Source organism: Capricornis sumatraensis, chromosome 2, assembly GCF_032405125.1.
Source record: "Capricornis sumatraensis isolate serow.1 chromosome 2, serow.2, whole genome shotgun sequence".
NCBI lineage: Eukaryota > Metazoa > Chordata > Mammalia > Artiodactyla > Bovidae > Capricornis > Capricornis sumatraensis.
The window spans coordinates 88,335,556-88,356,335 of NC_091070.1; the positions used below are offsets into that span (position 1 = coordinate 88,335,556).

Sequence of the window (20,780 nt, forward strand, 5' to 3'; positions counted from 1 at the left end):
CCCAGTTGCCGGAACAGGAAGCCGAGGCTCTCAGATTCCGAGTCAGCCAACGTTCACTGGGCGCCCCCTGAGCGCTGGGTGCTGGCCGCCGGGCTTCCACGTCCGTTATCTTAATTGAGCCTTGCTGGGGTGGGGAGCCGGGTGTTGTCCAGGCTTACAGATGAGAAGCGGAAGTCCACAGAGGCAAAGGGATTTGCCTAAAGTCCGACTGTGGCAGACCGGATTCGGACTGAGATTTTCTGGTTTCCTAGCTAGTGTTCTTTCTACTGCCCCATTTCTAGGTTGATTCCTTCCCTCCTTGTTCACTGGCCCCTTCTCATTCTATTTCACCCACCAGGGCAGGATAGGTTCTTTCCTCTCCTATTTCAAACGTGTCCTCTCACACATTTTTCTTAAGTCTTGGCACCTTCCCAAGTCCCCTTAATATTCTCTGCTACACTTCTGCTCTTCTTCATTCTAGCTCTCAAGGTCTTTGCCCACTTTGTGGTAATAAACCTCTCAACTAGCTGTGTGGATCCTGGCGAGTGAAATAACTAGGCTTCAGTGAGGCTTGGGGTGTTTAAGTGGACAAACTGGCGCCTGGATTAAAAATTAAGGAGTGATATTTGAGTGGGTCCAGATTCAAGCGTCATGTTTTCTAACCCGACATACTCTTCTCTGAATGGGAGTCCTAGTGCATGAGAAGGTGTCTTGACCTCTTAGTCCTGTTGTTGACCGTGTTAGCACAATTTCACTTTTTCCCCTCCATTTGCCAGTGACCCGCATGTCTCTCCATCACCTGTCAGGGCTATGAAAGCCTCTGATTAAAACCGATAACCAAATAACGGGTGTAATCGCAGACTCTGCTTTTTTTCTTTTACTAAGCCAGAATTTCAACAAACTTAACACTTCCGTTTTTCAGAGAAGTTACCTAATTCAGTTATCAATATTTGCGAAGTGTACATGGAAAGGAAAGAAACAAAAATGGAGTGCACTGAAAATGGATAGTACATTCTTTATCTTGTGAAAATCTTGATGTTAACAGCATGTTCTCTTTTTGTATTAATAGTTCTTACTGGTTATTATACTGAATCTGTTCTGTCTCCAATCTGCTAAACATGAATTCTGTAAAATAATACAAATTGACTATTATGTAAAAGACAGAAAAACAGGACCAGGCACAGAGAAATAAATTTTATTATCCATTATCTATCATTTTGAGAATTTGTAATAGCCACTGAGTAATCTCACATCTGTATTCCTTTTATACTTTTAAAATAATTTCTATGATTTACCTTTTAATATGTATCCAAATGTCAGGACTAAACTACTGTGCAGATAGTCTTTGGAATAAATTCAGCTGTACATTGCTGAAATAAAATCATTTTATAGTTTTCAGAAAATGCAGATACAAAATAATCCAGGCATTGTATATTATTATCAAAAAGAATATGTATCAGTTCTAAGTACTAATTGAAACTTTAGGTTTAATATTTTGGGGGCACATATCCATTTTAATAATGATCAACAGGCTTATATCTTATTTCATTATCCTGGTAAGCAGGATTGGATGGTGAGAAAAGGAAAGACTCCTGTGAGAAGAGAGCAGGATGAGCAGAGGGATCTATGCTTGAAGTCGTGTCACTTGAAAAAGATCTCTTTGAATGTGGAAGAGATCTGAACAGATGAAAATACAATCAGGTAGGCACCAGGGAAGGGCCTCAGGTGAAGAAGTAGGCGGGGCAGTGAAATCAATGCACGGCACTGAGGATGTGTACTGGCCTGTTTTCTAATTGTTGCAATTAGAAAACTCGGGTCACGTGGTTTGAGGATGTATATCTAAGGTGCTGTGGAAATATGGAAATTAGTTACACATTTGTGTATATTACTAAAATTATGTAATATCAGGTCTCTGCAAGGAAATGCAGAATATACATTTACCATAAAATATAGAGTAGCAGTGTCATTGAACTGTAGAATGTGTGTGTGAGAGAGAGTGTGGAGAAAGAAATGGTGAGTGTGGGCATCTAGTACAATTTAGGAATAGTTATGCTTAAGTGCAAGATAATGCAAGTTTTACATACAAGAGATGTCAGTAGCTCAAGAAGCTGGGCGGTGAGCTTGGGAAGTCTGTCTGCTAAGCTTCCCTGTTCCATCCCCATGCTCTATTGTTTCAAGCAGTAATTTGGGGATGAAGTTCCAAATTTAACACAAGGAGTGGACAAGAATGAGCCCGGTTTGTATATCTCCTTGTTTAACCTGTCCCTCACTCTCTTAGGAATCAAACTAGATCCATTTACATATTTGATAGAAAACAGATCTCCACCATCTTTTAGATGGGCAAACAACCACTACTGTCATATACTGCTGCTTGACATCAGTGTGCTGAGTATCAGTTGAGCTGAATGACTTTTCTGTTGAACTGTGTGGATTTTAATCATTGGTGGTAAATGCCCAGTTGTAATAATGTTCCAAGTTGTATAGCTATAAAACTCTCGAAATAGGTTTTCTGACCGCTCTTGCTACTATTATATTGAAAATGGCAGTGTAATTCACTGTAACTTGAAAAAAGGCACAATATCCTAGCCATTCAGTTTTGTTTATTTCATCACGCAGCATACCTGATGGAGTAATTCACAGCCTACACTTGCTAGTCTTTTTCTCCGTGGTTGGTAGTTTTTTACCATAAGCTTCTGTTAACCTGTGAAATTAAACCTTAAAAAAGATATGTTAAATTTACAGCTGTGTATTGATTTTTGTTGTAGAAGTGGTTAATAATTATGTGAATTGGTTACACAAATGCAGTGTAGTTTATCTCCCAGGTCCTCATGTTTTTGGCATTTATTATTTCCAAAAGAGCAGGTTGCCCCCAAATTTTTATATTGCTCCTTTTTGGTAGTGTTATAAATAATGCATGTCAGAATATCTTACAGTGGCTTATAATAACACTTCTTGTTATTTATTCTGATACTTTGCACCTGTTATATTTAAATATTGAACTGGATAGAGGAAAAAATCATCTTCTGGATTTGTAAAATGAAAGAAACATCATTAGTAGATGAAATGTTAATATTGTTTTGGGGTTGAACTGGTAAATTGGGTTCAGACTTTTGTCAAAATATTGATAATACAAACATTAAATGTTTTCAACATAAATTACAACTAAAGCCACTTTTTTCTCATTTAATCATGAGAGTAAAAGTTGTGTAATCTGTAATAAAAGTATAAAGGTACACAAGGGATGGATATCTAGGCAAGTGCAAAAGACAAGAAAAACGTACCAACTAGTTAGGTCTTTTGGTGTTTGGAGTTCCTATTTAAAAAGAAACAGTATTTGTATTATCTTGGGTAAATGCTCCAGGATGATTATTACAAGTACATTTTTTGCAACAATTTTATTAGTGTTCTAATTGGTTGTGATTATTTCTGTTAGCTGAAGAAGTCCATAATTTATCAAATGTATTACTTTTTTAAAGTGCAAAAACACTTAACTCTCCTGGCACATTTAGCTTCACTGTTGACATGCTCTTTGAAGGAACATAGCAGCCAACTGGCATATGGCCTGTTTCCTTCCAGTGTGGGAAAAAAGAAGGAATTTTGGCAAGAGATACCTAAGGAGAGCCTTTTATAAAAGTTCCCAAAGAGATTTATAGTCACTGTGAAATAGACATGACCTCAATTTTTTTTTTAAAATCTCAGTTTCAAACTGAACACAGAGGAGGAGGAGCTATTGCTTTTCTTACTAAGTTTCATTGCAACTGTACTGAAAAGCATTTTTCCCCTTTTTTGGCGGGGGGGAGAGGGACCCTTAATCAGGCTGTCATTCTGATTAGCGTAAGAGAGGACAGATCTGTGAACTTCATGTGGCTTGCTTATTTATTTATTTTAGGAAAATGCAACATGGCAGCAGCGATGGAAACAGAACAGCTGGGTGTTGAGATCTTTGAAACTGCAGAGTGTGAGGAGAATATTGAATCACAGGATCGGCCTAAATTGGAGCCATTTTATGTCGAGCGATATTCCTGGAGTCAGCTTAAAAAGCTGCTTGCTGATACCAGAAAATACCATGGCTACATGATGGCTAAGGCACCACATGATTTTATGTTTGTGAAGAGGAATGACCCAGATGGGCCTCATTCGGACAGGATCTATTACCTTGGTGAGTATGAAGTCATAGTTTCTGAAAGGAAATGCTTTCTTAATTCAAAATTAGAGGCTAGATACAACTGGCACTCAAATTTTGGTGAATAGATACGTGAATCTGTGATGGTTCCACTAAATAGAAAAAAAAATTTGAAGAACTTCAGTTTGGGTACTGTTTTAACTTTTTGTCCCGTTAATTATGTTTTTATTTGCAGATAACAAATCAGTTGATCATGGTCTTACTTTCAAAGTGAAGATGCCAGATTTTACTTCTTCCTAAAGCGAATTTTAAATGACTTTCCTTCAGAATGGTCAGATTCTTTAGGAATGGTGGATGAGGAACACAAATAACAAAAACCAGTAGTTTGTTCCCACTCTCAGCAGCTGCTGCTTTCACTTTACTAAATCAAGGCTGGTCTTGGTCTCTGCTTCCTGAGCCCATGCAGTCCAGATTTAAGATATGTCGGCATTAAGTCTGTTATATCACTGATTGACTTTTTTGTTTCTTTTTTGTTTATACACCTTAAATGCTTTACTTAAATGATGTGGTAAAAGAAATAGGCAGTAAAGACTGAACACCAAGCAGCTTAGGCACAGCTGGTAGCTCAGCTGGTAAAGAATCCGCCTGCAATGCAGGAGACCCTGGTTCGATTCCTGGGTTGGAAACATCCCCCTGGAGAAGGCATAGGCTACCCACTCCAGTCTTCTTGCCTGGAGAATCCCCAAGGACAGAGGAGTCTGGTGGGCTACAGTCCACGGGGTTGCAAAGAATTGGACACAACTGAGCGACTAAGCACAGCACAGCATTGGAAGAAATGACTAATCTATCACATACATAGACACAGGGCAGTAGATAAAGAGGCGGTCTTGGAGTCGGAAGCCTAGGCTCTGGTATCAACTCCATGGCTGACTGACTTACCCTGTGAGTCTCAGTTTCCTCATCTATCAAACAAGGATTAATATCTTTCTCATAGGATTGTCTTTAAGTGTTGAGTTGACCAAAAAGTTTGTTCAGGTTTTTGTCTGCTCGTATGGAAAAACTTGAATGAACTTTTTGGCCAAGCCAAATTTAAACAAATGTTAATAAACACAATACTGTTCTTGTACAACCCAAACAAATTTTACTACGGCTAGTCTGAAGAAAACTAAAAAAGAAAAGAAAAAAAAATTTTTGTTATGCGATCTCCCAAGCAGTTGTCTGCACTACAGTATTATTTTTTAGGATTAGAAATAATAGTTGCAAAAAATCCTGAAAAAAAAAAAACCCAAATAATAGTTGTAAATTACAGTATGCTACCTAGTATTCACCAACTGGTAATTATTATTTGTACTATTATTAGCTTAAGTCCCAAAGGCCCATTCATTCTTTCATTGTCACTCATTGAATACATTTATTGAGAGATGGTGCTGAAATATTTAGGTAAGTCATCTGAGTGAAAGTGAGTCTTTCAGTCATGCCTGCTGTTTGTGATCCCATGGGCTGTAGCCCACCGGACTCCTCTCCATAGAATTCTCCAGGCAAGAATACTGGTGTGGGTAGCCATTCCTTTCTCCAGGGAATTTTCCCAACCTGGGGATCGAACGCAGGTCTCCTGCATTGCAGGCAGATTCTTTACCATCTAAGCCACCAGGGAAGCCCAAGTCATCTTGGAAATACATATATGTCTTTCTCAAGAAACTTATGCTGCGGCTTTGTTGGAAGCAGAAAATCAGACTTTCCTTTGATTGGAGAAGCATTGTAAGAAAAGCTCATCAATAATTGCTAAATCAGACAATTTGGTTGGAAGAGAGTTTGGGCAAAATTAGGGGGGAAGGCCTTATATTTTGTATAGTATTTCAAAATTATAGCCATACTGTCTTTAGTTCTTAACAGTAAACAAATGTCTCACAAAAATGTTTATTAATTACCATTAAAAGTGCTTACCAAAAGGGATTTCACCCCTAATACAGTAGTTGAAATGGGATCCCAAGCCCATAAATTTTAGAGTTCCTCATGTCGTCATGCTATGCTATTTTATTTTCCTAACCCATAGCTTGAGGGAATGAATGTTTGGTTGGTAGTGTGAGAAAGAAAAGAATGTGAGAGATGAGAACACCGAAAGAGCTGAGGCCCGAGTAAACTCCCACAGCTAAGAGTTGGGTAGGAAAGGAAGGGCTGAGATGAGTTTGAGGGCACTGACCTCCTGATGTGCCTTTGTTTACCAAGTTTTTAAAAATAGGTCTCCTGCCCTCCTCCAAAAGTGTTTGATTTTTTTTTTAAAGAGATTCTCTGCATGAGTCCACATTAGTAATTATAGATTTTTTTAGAAACAATTTCCGAGTATTCCATTATATAATTGTGCCATATTTTACTTTATCAGGCCCCTAATAATGGGCATTTAGGTCTTTCTATTTTGGTATTACAAAAAATGAGGGAGCAAATATCACTGTATATCATTTTATACATATGTGAATTTACTTACTAGGACTTAATTGCAAAGAGTGGAATTACTAGGACAAAAGGTGTACAGATTCTGAATTCTTATTGATATTGCCAAACTACCCCTCCATGGAAGTTATAGAGTTTACATCCCTGTCATCATTGTCTCAGTATGTATTTCTTTGTACCTGTACCAATAGTGAGTGAGCAAACTTTTTATCTTTCCGGATCTTAACTGGTGAACAGCAATCCCTCACTGTAATTTTTTTATTTATTATTGTTTTTTTAATTGAAGTATAATTGACATATTATTAGTTTCGTGTGTACAACATAATGATTCAGTATTGGTATACATTGTGAAATGACCATTACAGTAAGTCGAATTAACATCTGTCACCATACAGTTAAAAAAAAATTTTTTTTCTTGTGGTGAGAACTATTAAGACTTATTCTCTTAGCTACTTTCAAATGTGCACTATAGTAGTGTTAATGATAGGCGTCGTGCTGTTCTTATATCTCCGTGTTTCATTGCAGCTTTAATTCGTATTTCTCCTATGAGTGAAGTTGAGCATCCTTTCACATATTTACAAGGCATTTGTGTTTTTTTTCTGTGACTGATCTGTTTGTCATCACTGTCTATTTTTTATTGGGTTGTGGGTACTTTTGTTGTCAACTTAAAGCATTTTTTGGTGCAGTGAGGGAATTAATCCATTGTGATATCTTTTCCCTGAATGTTGAATTTTTTCCCTGAATGTGGAATGTTTTTTTGCCTTTGGTGCCTTTTGCCCTTTTGTAGAAATTTGTGGGTTGTTGGGTTTTCTTTTGGTAGTTAAATTTTTACTTTTTGTGTAGTTTTGTATCCCATCTAGACATCTAGAAAGGTTATTTCAACTCCAGATTGTATTTTTTTGAAATCCTTGTGCACTTTGAACTTTGTTTTGCTCCATTGATCCGCCTGTCAAATCAAGTGCCGATACTGTGCTGCTGACTATTATTACTATAACTTTAGATGTTTTACTGTTTGATAGTAAACAAACTACTTTTCATTACTTTTTCATACTGTTCCTGATTATTTGTGTTTGCTTGTTTTTCTGTGAGAACTTTAAATGAGCTTAAAGCTCCTTTCCCCCGATCCTACTTAAACTGTTAGGATTGCGTTATATTTATAGATGAAATTAGGAAAGTTGTCAGTCTTTAAAATTTATTTATTTTTGGCTGTGCTGGGTCATCATTGCTGCACGAGGGCTTTCTCTGGTCGCGGTGAGCAGGCGTTATTGCTCTTTGTTGCTGTGTTCAGGCTTCTCATTGCAGTGACTTCTTTTGCTCTGGAGCACAGACTCCAGTGCTCAAGGCTTCAGTAGCTGCAGCGCGTGGGCTCCGCGCTGGCGATGCCTGTGTTTGGTTGCCCTGTGACTTGTGGAATCTTCTTGGACCAAGGACTGAAACCGTGTCCTCTGCATTGCCAGGCTGATTCTTAACCCCTGGACCACCAGAGAAGTCCTCTTTAAAGTAATGAGCTTTTCAAGAAAGTTGTATGCCATTTTATTTGCTCAAGTGTTGTATAGCTACCTGAATATTAATTGTTTCCATATAAGTTTGTTTCAAAAAAATTAATATACTTCAGACACCAGTAAATACCGTTGCGTCAACAAGAAAGAAACAGTGGGGAAAGGTCATTCTGTGTTACACAGAGCTGGAGTGTGTGTACGTTAGAAGCTTTTATTGGTCACGGTTGTATCCTAGAAGACATGGAACAGTAGCAGTTTCAAGAGGGGAATGTGAAGGGATTGTGGGAAATGACCCTCACTGAGAATAGATGAGAAACAGCTTTATCCTAGTTGCATACTGAAAGCTCTTAGAAGGGAAAGGCTTAAGGAGGATATGATCATATTTTGTAAGATTGTGAATAGTATGGATAAGTGGCTACTGTTTTAAGAAATATGTAACAAAGTAACTCTGGAATGTGCAAAGTAGATTTAAGGTAAAACTAAGTGCTGGGTTGGGGAGATGCCCTGGAGAAGGAAGTGGCGACCCACCACAGTATTCTTGCCTGGAGAGTCCCATGGTCAGAGGAGCCTGGCAGGCTACAGTCCATGGGGTCACAAAAGAGTCAGACACAGCTGAGCCACTAACACTCCCACAAATGCTGAAAATAAGTATCAGCTGATAACTAACTTTTTACTAAGGCAAGACAGACTAAGAAAGGTTTAAGTAAAACTTAGGATAATAAAGGGGTACAGGAAGCTGTGGATCTTTGGGGACTCATCCCCAATGTTTGCAAGGGTTAGCATGGAAGTTAGCATGTCCTTCCACAGACTACCTTCTCTGCCATTATCAGAAACACAAGGCTGAAGATTTATTCTGCTAGGAGAGAGTTTTTGTTCTTCCTGTGTTATTTACTCTCTCTTTCTCTCTCCCCTAGCTTTTTTTTGAAAGTGATACCTTTCTGGTACCTTTATGGTAGAGTAGAAGGACTTTATTTTACTATGAGTTTTCTTTGGTTCACCTCTTCATAACCATGGTGTATTTCTGTTACTTTTCTCTGTCATGTAGTTTATTCTACACTGCTGTGATCTTCCCATTCAGTTATCCTATGATTTCACAGAATAGACCCGTCTTCTACTTAGTATGGAGCTCTTTCTTTCACAGTTCCTGAATAAAGGATAAAGAGACTTTTAGCAAATCAGATACCAGATTCTGTGTTGTTTTAATGTGAATGTGCTTTCATTTGAAGCTTACTAGTGATTATAGTGATAGATATTTATATTGAAGAAAAATTAGAATTCAGTTAGACCTATGTATATTTCTAAATAAATACTGTAAATGATTCAGAAAAAGAAGCTTAATCATCTGAAGTTGTCACAAAGCACCCCCATTTGAAATCTAGTAAGTCTGTTGCCAATTTATAAGACACTAACAATTTTTAAAAAAACTAATAATGACACTTAACCCTTACAAAATCTTATACACCTTTTTATGTTTGCTTTGAGGACTAAAATTTGAACATTTTCTGGGAGCCTGGGTTTTACTGAAGAAAACTGCCATAGCGTATGACGTGCGCATCTCTGCCTTGTTAACATGCGTTATCAGTCCCATAGAATACAGCATCCTGAAGTGTGTAAGAGGCATTGTGTACTTACTGCTGTGATTGTAGTAAGCAGATTGCCATTTTTTAAAGTAACAAAAAATGATCTGTTTTCTTTTATAGCTATGTCTGGCGAGAACAGAGAAAATACACTGTTTTATTCTGAAATTCCCAAAACCATCAACAGAGCAGCAGTCTTAATGCTCTCTTGGAAGCCTCTTTTGGATCTTTTTCAGGTAGGATTAAATGTTATTATTATGATTTTGTGTATGTTTTTAGTATTGCATTTATTTAGGGGCAGAAATTCAATTGGGATCTTATATTTGAAGTAGATATGAATCAAAAGGAATTAAGATAAATGTTAATAAAGCAATAATAAATAAAAATAATTTTAAAAGACCAATAAGCCATAATATAAAAAAAGAATTAAAATGTTTTTATGTTTTTCTATGTATGACCCTGAAAGTTCATTTAATTCTCAATATCTGAGACTAGGGATATTAGATGTTATTAATACAATTCAGTGTTTTTTTGGCTACCCAGTGTGGTGTGCCACGTGTGATCTCATTTCCCCTACCAGCGATCAAACCCACGCCCCTGCAGTGGAAGCATGGACCCTTAACTACTAGACCACCAGGGAAGCTCCCAGATTTTTTTTTTTTAATTACCTTCTCCCTGTTTAACCACCTTTCCCTTCTGTAAACTTGCTAGTTACATGATTCTCACATTTTGGGAAAGAATTGTTCACGTAAAAGAAGTAATGTGTATTTCCAGAAAGCTTTTACTTAAATCTTTAAATTGAATTTGTAGTTCTCATATTTAGTAACAGTACTAATATAAGGATTAAATAAAGGTACTAAGTTCAGTTTTTGTTTCTAAATAGCATGACTCAATTTAGGGAAAATCAAAGGTTAAGTTTTTTTAGACAAAATGTTTGTCTAAAGTTTTTAGACAAAATGTAAGTTTTTTTAGACAAAATGTAAATGGTCGAAAACATCAAAAGAACAAGAACATAGTTTGGGTACAATTGTTTGCCTTTTAGGTTCTCACTTTATATTTTTACATTGAATATTATTGAATGGCATATTTGGACTAAATGAACCAAAATGTGATATTTCTCTTAGGAAGTAAAAAAAAAAAAAAAATAGCTTCCATGACAGCTAACCATTTTGACTATAGCTGTTTATCAAGGATGTTGTTTTTCACATTGGTTTGTGATTTTTCTTTAAAGCAGAAACATTTCTTATTCTAAGAACAGTGTGTTGAACTAAAATAATGGTAATTTTCACATGGAATAGGTTGTAAATTAGTAAGTCAGAGGTTTTTGTGGGTTTTTTTTGAGGTCTATTATGGAACATTTCAAACCATACAAAAGTAGAATCCCATGTGAACTAGTTTTAACAGTTATCACATCTTGGCCATCAGTGTTTCATTACAGCCTTACCAGTCCCCACCCCCAGTTTTCAGATTATTTTGAAAGAGCTCCCAAGTATATCATTTCACCCCTAAATAAATCATGTCTCTAAAGAATATATATTCTTTATAGACATTACCGCAGTATCATCATATCTTTAAAAAATCATTAATTATTTCTTCATATGAAATATTCAAATTTTCTTGATTTTTAGGTAAATGTTCTCTTTTTTTACACTTGATTTGTTAAATAGGATTGAAATAAGTTTCATATGTTACAGTTGATTGATAGGTTTCTTAAATTTCTTTTACTTTTAGTCCTCTGATTTTCTTTCTGTCGTTTTCTCCCCATTTCGGTTTATCTATTGAAGAAAGAGGGTCTGTTCTGCTGATTGTATTCCTGTGGTGTTATTTGATATGTTCTTCAGTTTCCTATATTTCCTATAAATAGAAATAGGTAGTCAGATCTAGAAGCTTGATTAGACACAGGTTTGCTTCCCCTCCCCACCCAAGACTACTTTACAGATCAAAAAAATTGAAAGCAAGGTCTTGAACAAATAATTCTACACTATGTCCATAGCAGCATAATTCATAAATAGCCAAAGTGTCCATGGACAGATGAACGAATAAATAAAATCTGGCATATACATGTGATAGAATATTATTCAGCCTTAAAAAGGAAGGAAATTGTAACATGCTTCAACATCAAGAAACCATGAAGCCACTATGATAAGTGAAATAAGCCAATCACGAAAGGACAAATGCTATATGACTCCACTTATATGGGATGCCCAAAGCAGTCAAATAGACTATCAGAATGGTAGTTGCCAGGGACTGAGGGAGAGAAAAGTGAGGAGGTGCTGTTTAATAAGTTTAATGGATATAGAGTTTCAGTTTTGCAAAATGGCAAAGTTCTGGAGATGGGTTGGACAACAATGTGAATATAATTAACAGTACTGAATGGTACACTTTAAAAAGTTGTTAAGGTGGTAAATTTTATGTTATATATATTATTTATATGTATACATATTTTTTGTACAATTTAAAAAGTAAAGAATACTTCATCAATAATGTTGTATGCCCCCATCAAGTCATATAGAGCTTTAGTTGCTTGTGATGATAGCATCATTTGATCATTACCTAGATCTATTATAAAACTGAGTTTTTATCATTCCTTCTTCATTTATTAACTGAGAAATTTCTATACAGAGAAAACTGCTATTCAACAGTTATTCAGTTATCCTGAGGAGGAGTTCACGATAGAAAGGCAGGATGTTTCTTTCCTTTATTTCCCACTTTTCAAACACAGTCTTCTATGTGTGATAAATTAGGAGTTTTGGAGGGTATTTTGTTTCCATTTTTATATCTTTATTAACTTACAGTATAAGCCTGTTTGGTATCTTTTGGTCCATTTACAGTCGTTATTCTTATTGTACAAATTATCTGATTTTTGACTGTTAGAGTCCCCGTCAACTTGACAGATCAAATCACTTTGACATGATCCTGGTGGTAGTTGGTACTTCTCTTACTTGGTGGTATGGAGGTGTTTCATGATCATCTTTCACACTGCCTTTTCCATGCTTGGAATCGGCCATATCTGTCTGCTTCCTTTAGAGGAAAGTGGTATTAAGAGACTTTGATTTGGGTACTAGATACTGAGGGACAAGCTGTATACATAATCTTTATTTGTTTTTACATCTGTGTTGTGTTGTACAGACAAACCATATTCAACCACTTCCCTCTTGATGGACATTTTAGTTATTTTCAATCTTTGTATTATAAATAGTACTGCAGTAAAATGGCTTGGGCATACAACTTTTTACATTTTGCCAGTGTATCTTTAAACTAGATTCCTAGAGCTGAAATTGTTGGACCAGACGGTACATGGTTTTGTAACTTTGCTAGGTATCAAATTTCCTTCCATAGGAGCTGTGCCATTATGAATTTCCATCAGCAAGGAATAATTATACCTGTTTTCCCATAGATTTTCCAACACAGTTTGTAGTCAGACATTTGGATTTTTTGCAAATCTGATAGAAATGCTATCCCAATTGTAGTTTAATTTGGTATTCTTTTATAGGGAGAGTTGACCATCTTTTTATCTATAAACCATTTTTATGTAGCGTGGTTCTTTTTTCGTTTTTAGAAGCCTTTTATTTCCTAGAGATACTCACCCTTTGTCTGTGATAGAGTTTCAGATGTTTTCATGAAGTTGTAATTTGCATTCTTACTTCTTTATGGTGTGTGTGTGTGTGTGTGTGCATGTGCCCATGCACCACATGAAAGGTTTTGTATGATAGAATGTATCCTTTTGATATTGCTTCTAGAATTTGTCTTCTATCATAGGACAGTTTTTCTACACTCGGGTTATAAAAGAATTTACCCATGTTTTCATGTAGTGCTTTATATGGTTTCACTTTTTAAAGGTTTATTGAGGTATAGTTGACATATAAAAATTGCAAGTATTCAAGTGTACGATTTAATAGATTTGGATATGCATACATACTTTTTTTTTTTTTCATTAAAAATGATTTTTAAAGCAATTTTAGGCTTACCATAAAGTTGAGAGGAAAATACAAGGATTTCAATCCATATGATTATTTTATTTATTAAATTTTTATTAGAGTATAGTTGGCTTACAGTGTTATCTTAGTTTCAGGTATACAGCAGAGTGAATCAGTTATACATTTACATATACACGCTTTTTTAGCTTATTGTCTCATATAGGCCATTACAGAATACTGAGTGAGTTTCCTGTGGTATAGAGTAGGTCCTTACCAGTTATCTATTTTATGCATAATAGTCCGTATATGTCAGTCCCAATCTCCCAATTTATCCCTCCTCCCACTGACTTGGTATCTATATTTATTTTTAGATTCCACATGTAAGCAGTATCATATGTTTGACTTTATTCAATGTGGCAATCTCTGGGTCCATCCATATTGCTGCAGATGGCATTATTTCATCCTTTTTTGTGGCTGAGTGATATTCCATTGTACATACATATGTACCATATCTGTTTTGTTTATTCGTCTGCTGATGGATATTTAAGTTGCTTCTATGTCCTGGCTGTTGTAAATAGTGCTGCAATGCATGTTCAGGTGCATGTATCTTCTTAAATTATGTGTTTTTCCGGATATATAAACTTGACTACTTTTAAAGTATTAGTCCTTGAGACATCCCTGATGATCCAGTGATTGGGATTCCATGCTTCCACTGTGGGAAACCAAAGTTTGATTTGGAAACTAAAATCCTGCAAGCTGTGGCATGGCTAAATAAAATAAAATAAAGTAATTAATTGTTGATAGCAGAAACCATGTCTGTTTCCCTTATTTATCCCTTTATTTATCATAAAGAGCTCTTAGGGAAGCTGTGGATATAAATTCTTAAAACTAGCACTTACTAGATTTTTCTTTATGTTTCTTCTTATACATGTGAAATTATATAAATGTATCAGATAATACTTTTAATTTGGGAAGGCCCCTCATCATCATCAATCATTAATTACAAATATTCTTTGAGGGAGATTTTAGCTGTTGCTTTAAGTGGGAAAACAAAATGAGACAAATTCCGCTCTCAAGGTTTTTTTTAATTCATTTACTGAAAGAAAGTGAAAAACAAAACTATAGCCAAATGAGTAAAAGAGACAGTAACTCTTATATAAATATTAGGAAACTTTCCAGGCCAGCGTTGATTTAGGGCTAAGGTTTTGGGATAACAGTAAAACTCAGATGGATGGAAAGAAAAATGGCCTCTCCGTGTGAAGGGAAATGGAACAAAGGCCGGGAGCCAGAACACCACGTACTGGGTTTTACATCAGTGATGTGATGGGCCTGACCTGGGGTTTTATTAGAGTAGTATTAGCGGATGTAGTGGAAAGGTACTAATGACAGCTCATGTTTGAGAACTTTACTCTGTGCCAGTCATTGTGCTAATAAACATTTTACATATTTTTATCTAAGTTAATCTTCACAGTGCTGAAGTAGATGGTTTACTACTACTCTGAAAGTGAAGAAAACTACTTTTGAAGAAGTTAAACTACTTCAGAGTCTCCTCTTAAATGCATGCAGAGCTGCTGTATTACATTTAAGTTGTAGGAGATCTTGAATGCCAAGTCAAAGTGATGGAGCTAAAAAACAAAACAAAACAAAACAAAGTGATGGAGCTTAACTCTTGCTCTCTAATGTATGCAGTATTCATCTAGGGACCTTTTACCAAATTTTCCAGCAGACTTCCCAAAATTAATCTGTTTAAAGTTGTAACAAATTTTGGGATCACTCAAAATGTAAACTCAATAATACTGTAGATACTAGAATTTCAGTGCTGTTAATAAAAGCAAAAAGCTGGCTTTCAGAAAACTGGAATAGGAGACCTCTCTTTCTGCATTAGGCGACACTGGACTATGGAATGTATTCTCGAGAAGAAGAACTATTACGGGAAAGAAAACGCATTGGAACAGTTGGAATTGCTTCTTATGATTATCACCAAGGAAGTGGAACATTTCTATTTCAAGCTGGTAGTGGAATTTACCATGTAAAAGATGGAGGGCCACAAGGATTTACTGTAAGTTGATTTTACTACTCAATAAACTGTTAGGTGTCCTAAAATTATTTGTGTCCAAATCAGAAAGATAGTTAAACTAAAAAATTCTGCTTACCAGTTTTTTACCACTAACTTAGTAGTAAAGAAAATAGGAAATAGGGTATTAATTTCCAATTTTTAGTTAATAATTTTTCAGTGACATTAGTTATATAATTTTAAAATACTGAAAACACTTGTTATGTAGGAAGAGTTAGTAAAGGGAGTCAGTGTGCCATTTTTTGTGTAATTGCTGAGTTGGATTTTCAAAGATAATGATATCACAAGACAATCCCTTTATGGTTCTTCTAAGAGCTTAATTCATCTCAATAAATAGTTTAAAATTTTGATTTTATTCCAGGCAGTTTTTCATGTGATATTAGAACTGTTCTTCTGATAGAATTGTGATGCTTCTAGCTTTCATTACAATTTTATGAACAGATTATTTTATACTGGTAAAATGAAAACATTTAATAAGTGAAATAGGCGTAGAAGTTTAATAAAAGTATGCAACAAATGATAATTACTCTATTTAACAGGTTTGGTCAACAAAATTTGTGAGGTGCTGTTATATTATCTTTATTTCCATTCCTGTTATGCTTAGCTTATTAATTCATAGGAAAAAATGATTCGTTTCTTGTAAGTTAAGACATATAAGTACATTTTTATGGAGAGCAGTTATCACAGTTGACATTATACTTGGGATTATTATTCATTTTATAGGAAGGGTGCCAGCAAACACCCTGTATTGTATGTATGTAAATGCATATGTATAAGCCTGATACTTGCCTTTAAATGTTGTTTACTTTTCTAGCAACAACCCTTACGGCCCAATTTAGTGGAGACTAGTTGTCCCAACATTCGGATGGATCCAAAACTATGCCCAGCTGATCCAGACTGGATTGCTTTTATACATAGCAATGATATTTGGATATCAAACATTGTAACGAGAGAAGAAAGGAGGCTCACTTATGTGCACAATGGTAATTCAGGTTCTTCAAATGAATTTTCCTAAAAAGTATTTTTAAAATTTAATTTGCGTTTGCTTACATTTTGAAATAAAAGCATGCTGGATGATCTTTGTATTTTAAATTTAAATCTTTAAAATTAAAAAACAAATATAACTTTTTTTATAAACTTGTATATATCACCTCTAGAATGCTACTTGTTTTTTTTTGAAGTTGATGGCTATGTTTAATGTCTTGATTTTGCTGATATTATAGGTGTCTTCACATGTCCAAAATAATCAAGTATATATTCAATGCATGCACTTTTAATGTCAATTATACCTCAGTAAACCTTAGAAAAGATGATAGTGAAGCTTAAAACAACAAAAAGAATACAAGTTCCTGAGAACACTAGATTACATAAAATTTCCTATGGGGTAGAAGAAAGAACTACCTCTACCACCACCAAAAATGAAATAACAAACAAAAAGAATCATTGTAATGCTACCTTGGTTTAATGGTTATTTTCAGACAGCACAACAGTAGCACTTCTCTGATTGAAATAAAATTTAATTTAAAAAAATCTTGTTTTTAGGAAAACAAACAGAAAATACACACTGTAAGAACTACTTAAAAATGTATTTTCCCTTTTGGAGAGCCTACTTAGTTATTTTGTCATAATAGGAAAAATAAAACTTTCTATGTTTTGGAAATATTCAATTTTTATTGAAATGACTTTAATAATGCTAAGCACTACTAAAAGGGCTTCCCTTGTGGCTCAGCTGGTAAAGAATCCGCCTGCAATGCAGGAGACCTTGGTTCGATCCCTGGGTTAGGACGATCCCCTGGAGAAGGGAAAGGCCACCTATTCCAGTATTCTGGCCTAGAGAATTCCTTGGGCTATATATGTAGCCCATGGGGTCGCAAAGAGTCAGACATGACTGAGCCACTTTCACTAAAAGCACAGAAATGATATGGATTTTTTTCCTTTTTCTTCTAAAGCTCTTATACAAATGAAAGAAGGGAAGTAGTGTTTGGTTTTTTTTAACATGGAAATAGACCTTAAGGTTAAGCTCCATGATGAAGGACAGTCCCTCTAAAAATTTATTGTCCAACTTTCCCATAATTTGATGGTCATAAAACTGATTTATTGGGCATGGGCATCTTCCTTAATAAATTATTTTAGAATATGATAGTGTATTGGCAACAGATTTTTCATTAGGATAGTCAGTGTTATAGAAGAAGCCTTTTCCTGAACAACTTACATTGATTTAAAACACTGAATAGAAGTCAAGAAATCTGTTCTAACCATTGTCAATCAACAAAGGTATATCAAGTTCCTGTGTGCCAGACAATGTGGAAGGAACTAAGGATACAGAATTGAATAAGACATAGTCCTGGCCCTACAGGAAACTTTATAAACAAAGAACAAAACAGAATGATAAATAGCAAACATTGGGTGCTATAAGAGTACAAGCCAGGGTAGTGGTCCCAGGAGGCTTACCTAAAGAGATGATACTTAGTGAAGTCACTCGTGTCTGACTCTTTGCCACCCGTGGACTGTAGCCCACCAGGCTCCTCTGTCCATGGGATTCTCCAAGCAAGAATACTGGAGTGGGTTGCCATTTCCTTCTCCAGGGTATCTTCCCGACCCAGGGATCGAACCCAGGTCTCCCACATTGCAGGCAGACACTTTAACCTTTGAGCCACCAGAGATGACAGTTAAACTGCTCTCAACTAGTGACTGTACATTAGCCAGTACACTCCAGTCAAGAGGACAGCCTGGAAAGGCCTTGATGCAGAAGGCATCATAGTTTGTATGAATTAGAAGCAGTCCTACGCTCCTAAAGCATGAGGTATGAGTCAAGATATAGAGAAAGATGAGGCTGGAACATAAGGGCAAGGAGAAGGGTGGACAATTGCTTATGTAAATGAACATGGCCTTTATCATGATATGGGGGTTCACTGGAAAAAGCTTTTAGCAGTTGAGTAGTGTGGTCAGAGTCATATTGTGGATAAATTGTTCTGAATAGTTTGTGAAAGTTATATTTGAAAAGTGCAAGTCTATAGAGAGGGCAAAGCTTAACTCGTGTAAATACTGTAAATACCCAGGTTTTAACAACCTAAAACTAGAGTGTAGAATAGAGAAAAGGGGGTGGAGTAGGGAAATTTTTAAGTAAAATGTCCATATTTTGGTGTTTAATGAGTCTTCATCTGGAGTCAGGAAGTCGGGACAGCTACCACTGGCAAAACAAAGTTTAGGTTAGTAGTTAGTAAATCTGGGTTGGAAATCCTAGCCATTTGTTCATGGTTTCAACAAACATTAGAGACTCACTATGTACTAGTTATTGTACTTGGGGCTGGGACTGCTTTGACAGTGACTGTTAGAAATAAGGCATGTTTTTAGTCTGTATGTTTTTTCCTTCAGTAGAATTGTTTTCCATACAGGATTATTGTGAAGATTGGCAGAATTTAAAGTAGAAACCACTGAGATCCTGCTGGATGTGTGTGTATGCTGGGTGTGTGTGTGTGTTGGAATTTATTTTACAGATCTGAGAAGTGATTCTCTCGTGTGACATTTCTTTTTTAACAGTTTTATTTATATTTGGCTGTGCTGGGTCTTCGCTGCTGCGTAGGCTTTTCTGTAGTTGCGGTGAGTGGGGGCTACTCTTCGTTGCCATGTGTAGGCTGCTTATCGTGGTAGCTTCTTTTGTTGCAGAGCAAGGGCTGCAGGCACGTGGCCTTCAGTAGGTGACGCACATGGGCTCGGTATTTGTGCTCACAGGCTCTAGAGCACAGACTCAGTAGTTGTGCACAGGCTTAGTTGCTCCATGGCGTGTGGGATCTTCCCAGACCTGGCATTGAACCTGTGTCTCCTGCATTGGTAGGCAGATTCTTTACCACTGAGCCAGCAGGGAAGCCCACTATAATAGTATTTTTATTAATTTCTTTTCTGTGCATGTAGGTATATGGTGTATTTTTTATTTTCAGGGTTAGAGTAGTAGTTAAAAGTACCATCTAGAACTGGAGTATCTAGATTTGAGTCTCCTCTACTCTTTTTTACTTCTGTTCTTTTGAGTAAGTTGTTTAACCTATCTTTGTTTTCATATCTGTGAAAAGGTTAATGAATAGCATGTCATCATAGGTTGTTATTGAAGTTTTAATATTTGCGAAGTGTTTTAGACAGGGTCTGAAATTTGTTTATTTAGACAAGTAGGTGGAGAGTAAGCATCATCACTTTTATTTCTCTTCTCACAATAAATTTCCAAATGAAAGTCTTTTGCACGGGTTTATTAGTCACTCAGCATGTGCATTTGCTTATTCTCTGCCTTGTATATAGAGAAACTTAAAAGTAACGTCATACCAACCTCTACTCTCAAAGGACATATCTTATTGGGAGAACAAGGTGATACCATTTATTCATCTAATTAATCTTAGTGATTGAGGTCATCACCAGGGATGCCTGTAATAAGTGATAGATATAAATGACTGATACATATCATCACATCTATAGGAGAACAAAGGATGAAACAGTATGGGAGGTATAACTTCGGAGTCGTTGAATGATCCAAGAAAGCTGAGCACTGATGGCTACATCATTAATTACAAAATTCAGAAACCCGGAAAACGGAGCTTAGTTTTGATTAAGTTGTTGTGAAAACTTCTTTGGTGGCAGGATGTGACCTGAACTGACCTGAGGTTATTTATAGTCCTCATCCTCCTTAGTTTGCCTATTCCTAAATTTGCTGCAGGAGTATTAGTGTATTTGATTACCCTGCTGGAGATACGACATAATTATGTGTTGATATATAAACATGAAAAGAATCCCACAGATTCTGTGTTCTGAACACTTCTGGACTCAAAAGTTTGTTGTTGTTTTCTTACTTGATTTTTATTTTATATTAGAGTATAGTTGATTTACAGTGTTGTGTTAGTTTAAGGTGTATAGCAGTGATTCAGTTATACCTATTCTTTTTCAAATGATTTTCCCATTTAGATTATTACAGAATATTGAGTAGAGTTCCCTGTGATTTACAGTAAGTCCTTTTGGCTTATCTAATATTTTATATATAGTAGTTTATTTATGTTAAGAGTGCCAGTTTCTTTTCTTTTATGTGTTTGTATAGAAACCAATATTTGTTGTTTAGTCACTAGTGCTGTCCAACTCTTTTGCCATTTCCTTCTCAAAATTTTTTGGTAAGGAGCAACTGGTTCA

General features: G+C 35.9%; 1 protein-coding gene across 6 annotated transcripts in view; it reads left to right on the forward strand.

The window, feature by feature from the left end:
• Positions 1 to 1,604: 1,604 nt before the first annotated feature.
• Positions 1,605 to 20,780, forward strand: part of DPP8 (dipeptidyl peptidase 8) — a 51,523-nt gene continuing 32,347 nt past the window's right edge. For all 6 annotated transcript variants that reach the window (XR_011144428.1, XM_068965241.1, XM_068965238.1 and 3 more), the window contains exons 1-5: positions 1,605 to 1,680; positions 3,869 to 4,138; positions 9,750 to 9,862; positions 15,429 to 15,602; positions 16,432 to 16,600. Coding sequence is in view for 5 of the 6 variants with exons in the window: in XM_068965241.1 (XP_068821342.1) it covers positions 1,644 to 1,680; positions 3,869 to 4,138; positions 9,750 to 9,862; positions 15,429 to 15,602; positions 16,432 to 16,600 (763 nt within the window). In the remaining variant the exon portion in view is untranslated. The remainder of the gene's footprint in view (positions 1,681 to 3,868; positions 4,139 to 9,749; positions 9,863 to 15,428; positions 15,603 to 16,431; positions 16,601 to 20,780) is intronic.